The sequence below is a fragment of the Euleptes europaea genome, chromosome 12, assembly GCF_029931775.1.
Source record: "Euleptes europaea isolate rEulEur1 chromosome 12, rEulEur1.hap1, whole genome shotgun sequence".
Taxonomy (NCBI): Eukaryota; Metazoa; Chordata; class Lepidosauria; order Squamata; family Sphaerodactylidae; genus Euleptes; species Euleptes europaea.
The window spans coordinates 59,401,760-59,413,949 of NC_079323.1; the positions used below are offsets into that span (position 1 = coordinate 59,401,760).

General features: G+C 46.0%; 1 protein-coding gene across 1 annotated transcript; it reads left to right on the forward strand.

The window, feature by feature from the left end:
• Nucleotides 1-11,600: 11,600 nt before the first annotated feature.
• KCNE2 (potassium voltage-gated channel subfamily E regulatory subunit 2) lies at nt 11,601-11,978 on the forward strand. Its single transcript, XM_056858221.1, has one exon. The coding sequence runs from the start codon at nt 11,601-11,603 to the stop codon at nt 11,976-11,978; it is 378 nt and encodes a 125-aa protein (XP_056714199.1).
• The last annotated feature ends 212 nt before the right edge of the window (nt 11,979-12,190 follow it).

Genomic DNA, 12,190 nt, shown 5'->3' on the forward strand with positions numbered 1-12,190 from the left:
CCATGACAGTGCTTGAGAATGCTCGAGCAGCACTACATGCAACCCCTGGAGAAAGCACAATCAACAGGTTTTGGTATGACAAGCATAACTGATGTTCATACAGGGAGAGGAGCTCCTTCATATATGTGGGACCCAGGATGTGAAGGGCTTAAAATGTAAGCACCAAAATCTTGATTTGAAAGTGGAAGCATACCAGAAACCATTTTATTGAATCACATATTTGCTGAGTTGCCTTCTCTCCTCAAACTCTACCCTCTGAGAGCACCAGCCCCAAATCTCCAGGAATTATAAGATTTGTCTTAGTCAGCAGCATATTCCCCTCCAGAGCACTGGTTTTTGATACTACCATTATCTTTGAGTTGGCCAGCTTCAGTTTCACCTAGTGTCCTACCATCCACTAGCCCAGGGGTGGGGAACCTTTTTCCTGCCAAGGGCCATTTGCACATTTAGAACATCATTCGGGGGCCATACCAGGTGTAGATCTCCCGGTGTGTGGGGAGAGGCTAGATTTGCCAGGTCTCTGTCCACCACCTGGAGGTTGGCAACCCCAGGGGAGGCCACACAGAGAAGGCCTGGAGGGTGCCCCCGCTCCCCTGGTCCTCCCCCCCAGGCAGGAGGGCAGCCAGCAGTGGGCCCGAGCAAACGAGGCGCCAGGGGGGCGCCTCACGTGGTCGATCAGCAAGGGAGGAAGGAAGGAAAACAGAGAAAAAGGAAAAGGGAGAGAGGGAGAAAGAAATGGAAAGAGGGGGGAAAAGAAAATAACCGAGACAGACAAATAGACAGAAAGAGAGGGAGAGAGAAAAGCCTTTCCCCCCACACACACATACACGCCGGCCCCACACAACCTGGCCCCGGGCTCCATGCCCTCCCCCCCAGAGTCCACAAAAGGCCCCCGAAGCCCGATTGGCTCCTGCACACATGCTCTGCCGTTGGGAGCCGTGGGCCTCTTCCCCCCCTCGCTGCTCAACAGCCGACAGGCAGCGAGAGGGGCTTACAGAGTGCCCTGGCGTTCCTGCACGCTGCGGCTATAGGGGGCAGCCTTGGGGGAAGCGTCCTTCCTCCTCCTCTCGCCGACCAACAGCTGTCAGTCGGTGAGAGGAGATCCAAAGGGCGCCACAGTGCCTCTGCAAGTCGTGGCCCCAGGAACACCCTCAGGGAGGGCTGCCCTGCCTCACCCCTCTGTGGCAGGGCCCCGGAGCTCCCGAGGGCCACAAAAAATGTCCTCGGGGGCCGCATACGGCCCCCGGGCCTGAGGTTCCCCATCCCTGCACTAGCCCATGGCATCCAAGTACTGGTCCATGATGGATACATATGCTTTTGAGGCTTAGCCAAAGATATATACACTGTGGTGTCATTAATATGCTGATGACACTGAGCTCCAAATTTCCACGTGATCTCATTAAATGGCCTAACATAAATATAAAAACGCATAAAGGATAAAACTGAGTCTTGATAATCCTGTGTCAGTATTACCAGATTAGAATCCACCACTCCTAACCACTACACCACGCTGCCTCTCCAAGCTGTACATTATAGCTAAGTGCATGTAATGAAACTGCAGGACTATTTTTAAAAAGAAAAAACACCATGGGAGGGTGGGAAGGGGGGAGTTTTCTCACCAATCCTTTTTTCTACTTAAAATTCGTACCTCCCAATGTGCTTTTGTATTCTCAAGGTTGCAAGTGCTTGTTCACCCTCTTAAACAGGCATCTGTTCCCTATTGGAGAAAAATTCGGGTGGAGCAATGGCAGGTTTAAAAAAGGCTGGAAGGGAAAATACTGCCTGCATCCCTGCTCAGACTCACAGGCCCATCAGTCTGTTTTTCATTTAAAGAAATCACTGTTGTGGCATATTTGCATAAAACATATAATTTGCCCTTAAGAAATCTTTTGCCTGAGTCAAGAACTAATAAAAAACAGTGAATACATTTTTCTAGCACCTTTCAACCACTAATCCTGCAACTTTCTTGAAATAAAAATTCATAACATCTTTTAAAGCCTCATAAAGTTACATAAGCACCATGATTTTCTCAGTCCAGTTTCTTTTCCTGTATTACCAGAAGTAGCCATGAGAAAAACATACAGTGATTTAGGACAGTGGTGCATAGAAAAACTAAAGTAGAGCTGAACCATTTTTTTGGCATGACATGTGTTGGTTATGATCTTAGAACTCAGTTGTTGCTTGTTAGTTTGAACTAATCCAAAATTAAATAACTAGCAATGTACACGTACACAACCCACCTTTCCAAATACTTCTGTGGGAAAAAACTGGAAATACATGAGCAGTGTGCATTATTTGTTTATATGAAACAAAACAACTATTTAATCCTGTCTAGTATTCATTACGGGTTTTCCTCTTTCATTAGTGGGATACTTCAGCTTATTAGATACATATAGACTGCATAATCTAGTTCTATGAACTGGCTTGGCTGCAGTAGCACAAACTAGCAGTAATTTTTGCTGTTAAGACTAAAACATCATTCACTCAATTTACCAATGGGTCACCCCACAATTTGCCACTGGCTGACACATAAAAAGCTTCTAACAGTAGAAACCTAAAGGCTGCCTGCACTGCGGTGGACGGCCACTGGTGTAACTGTGATGCTGCTAGTCCACTCCCTAATGGGTTTGGTTAGTGAGTGGTCAGCAGGAAAAAGAGTTTGTAGCTGGGTTTTCAAGGCCACAACTGCTTCAGTATTCCCAGCAACTGCGCAGAGCATCTCATCCGGTGTTGTGTTGCACCGACCGGGCTATGACGGACAGGGCAGGCAGAACCAATCATAGGCCAGCAGACATGGGGTATAGTCCAGCATTCAAAACAGCGCAGGGGTGGGAAAGGGCATGACCAGGGATGTTGGCTCCATGTCTGAAGCACCCCCCCATCACCTTAAAGGGAACAAGTCCTGTAACAGGTCCCTGTGCAGCTGACAGAGTTGGCAAGGGCCCCAGCAATTCCCCTCCCACAGAGACCCCAAGCAGGCCATTGGCCCAAAGGGTGCAAAGGGTGCCCTCACCTTGGAAGGGGCATGGGGAGATGATAAGGAGAGTGCACCCAGCTAGGGGTCTCTGCCACTAACTTGTGGATGCTCCTTCTGGAAGCCCAGCCATGCTGCTGAGGGCACCCTGGGCCACACCCCTGGCTACCCCTGCTAGCGGCAGAGCTGGAGAGGAGGCCACTGAGGTGGGCTCAGATGTGGGTGCGTGCAGCACTGCCAATAGATCCCCCAATACCCTCCTAAATGGAGCAACCCCTCCAGGTGCCTAGCAGCTGCTGCCACAGATGCTTCCATGCCCCAGAAGAACGCATCACTCCCCATGGCAGGTCTACAGCTGCTCCCACTTGGTTGTCATCCCAGGGCCCCAGCAAAGTGAGTCCCCTGCTACAGCATCCAGGACCTGAGACAGTTGCCCACCTCAGTGCCCTTCCCACCCCCCTCTGAAGACATCAAGTCTGCCCGCTGCATTGGCTACCCCCCAGCTCTTGACTCAGAGGATCCTGTGATCCCCTGCCCCCTCAGTGTTTGGCTTCTAAATGGCTTCTAAAGAAATGGAAGAGAACAACAAAAAAAGGAAGAACAAGAGATCTGTTCCACAAGATTCAAGAAATCAAAGGGAAATTTAAAGCACAGTTAGGCATGCTGAATGATCAGCATGGAAATACATTAACTGACCAGGACAAAATAAAGAAAAGATGGGAACAATACACGGAAGAACTATACAAAAGAGATGAAAGGATGACAGATTCCTTCCAAGAAGAATCTTTTGAAGAACCTCTAGTTTAGAAAGTGAAATTAAAGCTGCACTGAGAGCAATTGGAAGAAACAAATCACCAGGAGCAGATGGGATATCAGTAGAGCTATTCCAAGCCACAGAAACAGATCCCATCAAAATTTTTATGCCAACAAATATGGAAAACAAAACAATGGCCCACAGACTGGAAAGGCTCAATTTACATACCAGTTCTGAAAAAAGGAGACACAAAAGACTTCAGCAACTATCAGACCATTGCATTAATTTCTCACACAAGTAAAGTGATGCTTAAAATCTTACAACAAAGACTGTTACCATATATGGAATGAGAAATGCCAGAAGTTTGAAGCTGGATTCAGAAAAGGAAGAGGCACTAGAGATCATATTGCAAATTTACAATGGTTACTGCAGCATAAGAGAGAATTTCAGAAGAAAATCAGCTTGTGTTTCATAGAGCACAGCAAAACTTTTGACTGTGTGGATCATGAAAAGCTATGGTTGGTTTTAAAAGAAATGGGTGTGCCACAGCATCTGATTGTTTTGATGTGCAACCTATACTCAGGACAAAAGGCTACTGTTAGAACAGAATATGGAGAAACAGAATAGTTTCCAATTGGCAAAGGTGTCAGACAAGGATGTATGTTATCTCCCTATCTCATTGATCTGCAGAACATATTTGGAAAGTTGGATTACATTTAGATGAAGGTGGAGTGAAAATTGATGGAAGGAACATTGACATTTTTAGATATTCCGATGACACCACATTACTGGCAGAAGCCAGTGAAGACTTGAAATGACTACTAATGAAGGTTAAAGCCAGTGGCGTAGCGTGGGTTGTCAGCACCCGGGGCAAGGCAAGTAATTTGCGCCCCCTAACCCGTGGATTTTAGCGCTCGAGTCTCTTCCACTAGATTAGTTAAAGAAACCCTTACCCCCTAAGCACATGTATTGTTTGTTATGAAAATACTGATGTAATTAAAGTAAAATGCATCTAAATACAAGTTTATTTTCAAACACTTCTCAGAAGAGCATCCTGGTGTCCGCAGCCTCCGCCAGGGCTGTAATGTGTTTCCAAGGAGAGGGCCTGTGGGGGGGGGGGCACTGGTCCCCTGCAGAGCATGTTGTGCTAACTGGGGCCTGGGAGGCCTGGGTTCAAATCTTGGCTTTGCTGGGGGGCGCAGAAGGGAGGGCAGCTTGATTTCTGGGGCTTGGGGAGGGGGTCTTGCTGCAGGTCGTGCTCCAGGGGATGGCTTGGAAGGAAAGGCCGGCGGCAGAAGCCGAAGGGCCGGCCTTGCGCCGAAAGGGCGCGTTCCCGCGGGAGCGGGGCTGCTGTGCCGCGCAGGGGCCGGGCCGGCTCCGCTCCCTGTGCCGCGCAGGTGCTTGGCGAGGAGGCCGGGCCGGGCCTCGCCTCCCTGCGCCACGTCTGCTGGCCCCGCAGCAAGAGCAAGAGCCGCCTGGACGCCGCGCAGGTGAGCGGGCCGGGGGGCTGGGGGGGTGCGCGTGCCCCCGGGCTGGCGCGGAGACGCGGGGCCGGCCTGCCTGCCTGCCTGCCTCCCTGCCAGCAAGCAGCCAGGCCAGGCCAGGAAGGGTGGCTTGGCGGACGTTCGGCTCGGCAGGGCAGGGGTCGAATCCCGGCTGCGTCGTGCACGCGTGTTGGGTGGTCTTGGCCAAGCGCGTGCATTCTCCGCCTGGCCCACCTCACCCGGTGGGGGTGAGGATAACATGCCGCAGAGGGGAACGATGTGAGCCGTCTTGGGTCCCCACTGGAGAGGAAAGGGGTGGCGGGTCGGGTGAAGCGCCCTTTTGCCGGAGGGGAGGCTTCCCCTTGAGACCCTGGCGGGCGAGGCGAGGCTGGAGCGGACTCTGGAGAAGAGCGGCTGCTGGGGACGGGGGGGGGGTCTGCCCCCCCTCCCCCAGCCATGGAGACCCGGCCCCTCGGGGCAGAGAGCTGCGAGTGCGAGCGCGCCCCCCCAGATGTTGCGCCCGGTGCGGCCGGCCCCCCCTGCACCCCCACGCTACACCACTGGTTAAAGCAGAAACTGCTAAAGCAAGAGTATAGCTGAACATCAAGAAGACAAAAATATTGATTACTGAGGAATTGCACATCTTTAAGGCTGATGATGAAGACATTGAAATTGTTCAAGATTTTCTATTCCTTGGCTCAATCATCAATCAAAAGGGAGACTGCAGCCAATAAATCAGAAGGAGATTGAGACTCGGAAGGGCAGCCATGAAGGAGCTAGAAAAAATCCTTCAGTGTAAAGATGTGTTGCTGGCAACCAAGATCAAATTAATTCATGCTATAGTATTCCCCATTACTATGTATAGGTATGAAAGTTGGACAATGAAGAAAGTTGACAGGAAGAAAGTAGACTCCTTTGAAATATTGCATTGGCAGAAAGCTTTATGAATACCATGGACCACAAGAAAGACAAATCAGTGGCTTCTAGTTCAAATCAAGCCTGAACTCTCTCTAGAAGCAAAAATGACTAAACTGAGGCTGGTCACATTATACTGGAAAAGACAATAATGCTAGGAAAAGTTGAAGGCAGCAGGAAAAGAGAAAGACCCAACATGTGATAGATTGACCCTACAATGGAAGCCACGGCCTTCAGTTTGCAAGACCTCAGCAAGGCTGTTAATGATAGGATGTTTTGGAGGACATTGATTCATAGGGTAGCTATAGGTCAGAAGCAACTTGACCGCACTTAACACACAGTGTTTGGCTTAAAACAAGAGTCAAAGTCTGCTGAAACCTACTGCTAGTAAAAAGGGTGGAAAGCTACATATGCATACCAATTAGCACTCTGAGTAGGTTGATAGGAACAATAAATCTGATAACCCTCCCCATATTCCAGGTCTCCCCATTTTCTGAACTTTACAAGATAATTTTTTAAAATCTCTCTATCTTTTGTGATCTTATCCTGGCATGTATCCTGGAAGAATAGCTAAAAGCTAATGCTATCAAAACCTTTTTTTGCATATTAAAAAGACAGAAGCTTTGTTGAGTACAGGAGGGGGGTGTCATTGTATTTTCCTATGTGTCCAAGGCTCAGGGATACAGCCAGACAGCAGACTCATACAAAAGATGTAGCTGTTATTTCTACTGCTTCTTATACCTCACCTCCGCCTTACCAACAAGAAAAAGCAACAACAAATAAATGGTGAGTTGATTGTGAAATTCTCAGAATTTATTGGCCACATCATAAATGTTAATGGCTTTTTTTTTACAGAATGCAATTCTGGCCAGCTGTGTCACTTTGCCAATCATTAAAGGGCAAAAGGGCCTATAAAAATGGTAATGGTCTTTAGAGTAGGTCTTTCCTGGGTATATATAGAAGATCCTGACTACTGGGAAGCCTTTACAGGCTTTTTGACATTAGAGAAATCACAAAGTGAAGAACACAAAATAGTCCATATGTAATGTATTAGCTTAAAATAACCATTGACTTTAGGTCTAGTGATCCTGCACTATTGGGCGCCTTTCTATTGACTCTGTACCACTTTGTAATTTGGTTGTTCTTCAACATCCAGGAACAGAATGTGTTAGGATAATCGGGATTGTGAAGTCCATGGATGGTGATTCTTCAATCTAGACCTGTTTGGTGTGTTCTCCAGTTTATAGTCCCTGAGGTAAGTGGCTGGCACTATGATCTAAGGCCTAAAGTTCAGCAAGTAGAAGATATTGTTCTGACACAGACAAAGAGCTGGGGTCTTAGTATTGATATTAGGGGCTGATATTTACACACCTAGTTTTTTTTTCTGAGCCTGAACATCCGAACACATGATCTATGGTAACGCACAGCTTTATACTGTAGCAGTGCAATCCTAAAAACGCTTTCCTGGGAATAAATGAGGCTTATTCCCAGGAAAGTGTTTTTAGGATTGCGCTGCTACAGTATAAAGCTGTGAGTTACCATAGATTATGTGTTTGGATGTTGTGTTAATCACACCTCAGAAGGATTCCAACTAGACTGGACCATGGGGTTTTCAAGGCAAGAGATGAGCACAGGTGGTTTGCTGTTGCCTTCCTCTGCATTGCAACTGTGGTCTTCCTTGGTGGTACTAACACTGGCTGACTCTGCTTAGCTTCTGAGCTCTGACAAACTTGGGCTACTTCGGGCTACTCCTATACTAGGAAAACTGTTGGGAATTAAAATATTGTCAAAGGCTTTCACGGTCAGAATTCATTGGTTCTTGTAGGTCCTCAAGTTATGAGCTGAGTGACAGCAAGAGTTAAAGAAAAATGAGTTGTAGTTAGAAGTTGTTATTTTATATCCCAAGTTTACCCACCCTTTAATATAGTAAACGTCTGTTTTGTTAAAGAAAGCAACGTGTTTAGAGTCTTGGCGTGTGTTTATGATCCATAATCCACAAAATCACAATCTTTTCGCATTCAATCTCAACACCATCATCAGGACTGAACTGGTGAGAATAGTTCAGAGCAGAATAACAAATGTAAAACAAAAAAAATGTTCCTTTTCAGTTTTATGTTACAATAACTTACAGGTTTAAAATGTATTTTATGGATTGTGTCAAGCAACAAGGTTACCTGTTGGAAGTCAGCCAATGTTTAACTTCCCAGTAAGATTAGATTTAAGAATTCATTTACTGTAAAGATAGATCAGTATAAAAAAAAAAGGTAAAGGTCCCCTGTGCAAGCACCGGGTCATTCCAGACCCATGGGGTGACGTCACATCCCGACGTTTCCAAGGCAGACTTTCTTTGCGGGGTGGTTTGCCAGTGCCTTCCCCACTTCAGTACCAGGCAAGTAATTCAGTACAGCACAAGGAATAAAATCTTCTAGCTGATGATTTCCCTGTTCTGTCCATGAGTAATAGTATTCAAACATATTCTTTGTTGCTGTGAACCTCATCGTACAGAAGCCCAGAGTAGGTAAGTCATCTCTAATTCCTAAACCAATGCTAACCTTGACTTAAAACAAAGCCGGGAAAATGGTAGATGGAATGGGAAGATTGTGAAAATGAGATGTGAAATCAGGATGCATAAGATTTCAGTCAACGCCTTTTAAAAGTAACTTATGTGAATGAAGGCATAGTAACATCCAGTCTGTGATCAGATTCCTCAACACATAGTTTAATCTTAAAAAACAGCTGGGGGGAGTTGGATTTTTGGGGTGGTCAGAGGACTTGAGGAGTGTTATGCTGTTTATCTAAACCAGCCCTTCTCCTGGGGTGGCTATTTGTTCTGGTAGACCAAGGCCTAGCATTTGTCTATGTCTCAACTGTTGGAGATGGGTTAGAGCAGTGGTTCCCAACCTTTTTTTGACCAGGGACCACTAGGACTTTTTTGTTCGGTGCAGGGATCCCAAGGTTCAAAATAAAAATTCTGAGAATTTGAAAATAAACTTTAATCATAACTGTTAGTTAAACATTCAACTTAGAATAATATTTGAATATATATTTTTATAATAGAGAACTTTTAATTGAAAATATTAATTTATTATGGGTTTATAACTTTGTTTCGCAGACCTTAATTTAGTTCTCGCGGACCCCTGGGGGTCCATGGACCCCTGGTTGGGAACCAGTGGGTTAGAGAGAAAGTTACCCCATTCTTCCCCAGCACATTAGCCCCAATCCAACTTCCCCTCACCTATGACTGCTTTTTAAGACTAAATTTCACTGCACCAGGATCCCTTCAGTCCATGATACAACCCACTGATATCACGATACCAGTTTGGTCGTGTAATTTGCACTTTTGTTTGACCATAAGGATTGGTGCAGGTTGAGAGATATAGCCAGGGATCCCCAACTGTGCATGCAGATTGATTCTCAGTTGTGAAGTGTGATGGTGTGGAGAGGGGAGGGTTAAATCTGGAATACTGTGCTAATTTGTGCCACCGATCTGATTTTGTGACCTTGACATAGTCACTATCTTTCTTTGTAGAGTTGTTACAAGATTAAGAGGGGAGGGACCATCGGTGTCAGGCCGATTATGCATGCTCACTTTACCCTTCTTTATTCCCCGTTTCAGACAGGATCAAAGCAACCTGGGTTGGGGAAAACTGTATGCATGGGCTTGAATGATCAGGGAATAAACCGTGTGCAAATCGGGGGCATGCATACAGGAAAGCAGTCTCCCAAGGTCAAATCAAGTCCCGCCCCTTTAATTGCTGGTCTGTGATTGGCTCACCTCGTGAGAGAACAGAACAGAAGAGGGGTTTGGAAAGGGGGCGGTGAAAGCTCAATGCGAGGCACCTATATGCACGCTCTTTTGGATCTGGTTTCAGCTAGGAAAGACCGTTCGACTCGGGCAAGAAGAGGAATGGGAAAAGCCGAGTTCGTTTAAGGTTGAAACGGGGTTGAGCTGAAAAGGAATGAGGCAACGTGCATTTTCAAAAACTTGATCCTGGCTGGAACAGGGAATGAAGGAGGCTAAACCGACCATGCATAAGTGACCTCAGCCTGAGCTCCTTGGAAGAAGGGTAAAAATGTAAGAACTCAATAAATACAACCACCTCAGAGTCCACGCTCCTAACTACCGTGCTACACAATGAAAGGTGCATGTGAGGGTGATCTGGTGGTGACATCTGCCACCCCATTGATCACCAGGGTTGTTTCAGCTAATCTGGCTGGCTAGGCGGGTATCCCCTCCCTCCCTCTCCCCTCCCAGTGCTTCCCTCCTGAAGCTGCATGCTTGGTGGAAGAGGGCGACCATCCCAGATAGGAGTGTACCGTTCTTCCGTCAAGGGTATACCATAATTAAAGATGCATCACTTTAAAAATCGTTTAATACTGCAGAAGAATCGTTTTTTGATCCTCCCATGATCCATGTATCTTAAGTTCCCTTTGTTGTCCTTGTCCCCCTTTGTTTGTCTTAAGTTGACGTTTGATGCGTCAGTGCTTCTTATGACCTTTATGCTGGCAGTAAGATTCCCTGAGATCTTCTGCCTGATCTTTTTACAGATATTCACAGTGGCCAATTATTTGCTTTCCTTCCTTTTTCTTAATCTTGCTGGCCTTTTAAAAAGATCAACAGTAACTATATTGCTATACTGCAGAAGTATATTGCTATAGTGTTATAGGTCACTTATGCATGGTAGGTTCCTGCTTATGCATTCAGTTGCTTCCTGCTTCCTGGGAGCTCTTTCTGAAAGAAAGAAAGGCTTTTTTAAAATAAGGCTTGGATTTCGCCCCCCCCCTTTCAAATGGCTCCATTTTTTGTTTTTTGTTCTTAAAATGCTTTTTTATGCGGCAATTGGGTCTGGGGGGAAGGAAACGTTCTCTCAAGAGGTGAGCCAATCACAGACCAGCAATTAAAGGGGTGGGACTTTATTTGAACTTGGGAGACGGCTTTCCTGCATTGATGCCCCCGATTTGCACACAGTTTATTCCCTGATCATTCAAGCCAATGCATGCAGTTTTCCCCGATCCAGGTTGCTTTGATCCTGGCTGAAACAGGGAATAAAGAAGGGTAAAGTGAGCATGCATAATCGGCCATAGACATAGAACTATTACCCATTTTTTAAAATGCTGGCAAAAACCTACTGGGGTGTGTAGGGTTAATGGTGGGCCTGGGAGAATGGGGAGAGAAAATGGCATCATATGTGGGCAGCAAGGTTTGGAAATCTACACCTTCCTGCCCAAATGTGGTTAACCTGCTTTGACACTGATGCTATCAGAAACATCAAATGAAAGCAGGTTCTGGAAACATCAGTGCAAAAGAAGGAAACCGTGGTGGGGAATGGAAGGGGAATGGGAGGAGGGGAAGGTCATGTGAATGCTTCAACAAACCATGCTGCAGTTTGAGAGCCAGGGCAGAAAAAAATACCACAAATAACTAATCTGTCTTTTTTTTCCGTTTGTTTTTTAGAGGCGAATCACTGAAAACATGGCTGCATTACAGAATTTCACCCAGTCTCTGGAAAAAACTTTCAAGGATATATTCCTCAACTATATGAATAACTGGCGTCAAAATACCACGAATGAACAAAAGGAACTGCAAAAGAGACTTGCCGCTGAAAACCTTGATTATGTCATTCTGTATCTCATGGTGATGATTGGCATCTTCTCCTTTATTGTTGTGGCGATCTTAGTGAGCACAGTGAAATCAAAAAGACAAGAGCACTCCAATGACCCTTATCACCAATACATAGTTGATGACTGGGAGGGAAAGGACAAAAGCCCAATCCCACTCCAAAATGACATTAAGTGCACCGTTCATGCCAATGTTGGCGCAAAGGACAAACTAACCCCCAGATCTGCTTGAGAAATCAACACAATATGAATTGAGAAGGATGGAAGCATAAGTCACGGTGTCTGTGGGATGGGGGAGAATACTAGGTCATTGTAACTTTCAAAACAAGTTAAATATTAAACAGGGCCATGTAAATAGTTCCAGGCAAATAGATGTGTTATCTGTTTTAAGCCTATGTGACCTAGACTCAAAATATGAGGAAGCTCATTTGTGTTCTAGGCAAT

Coding starts and splice junctions, on each gene's coding strand:
- KCNE2 (XM_056858221.1), top strand. CDS start 11,601: ATGGCTGCATTACAGAATTTCACCCAGTCTCTGGAAAAAACTTTCAAG.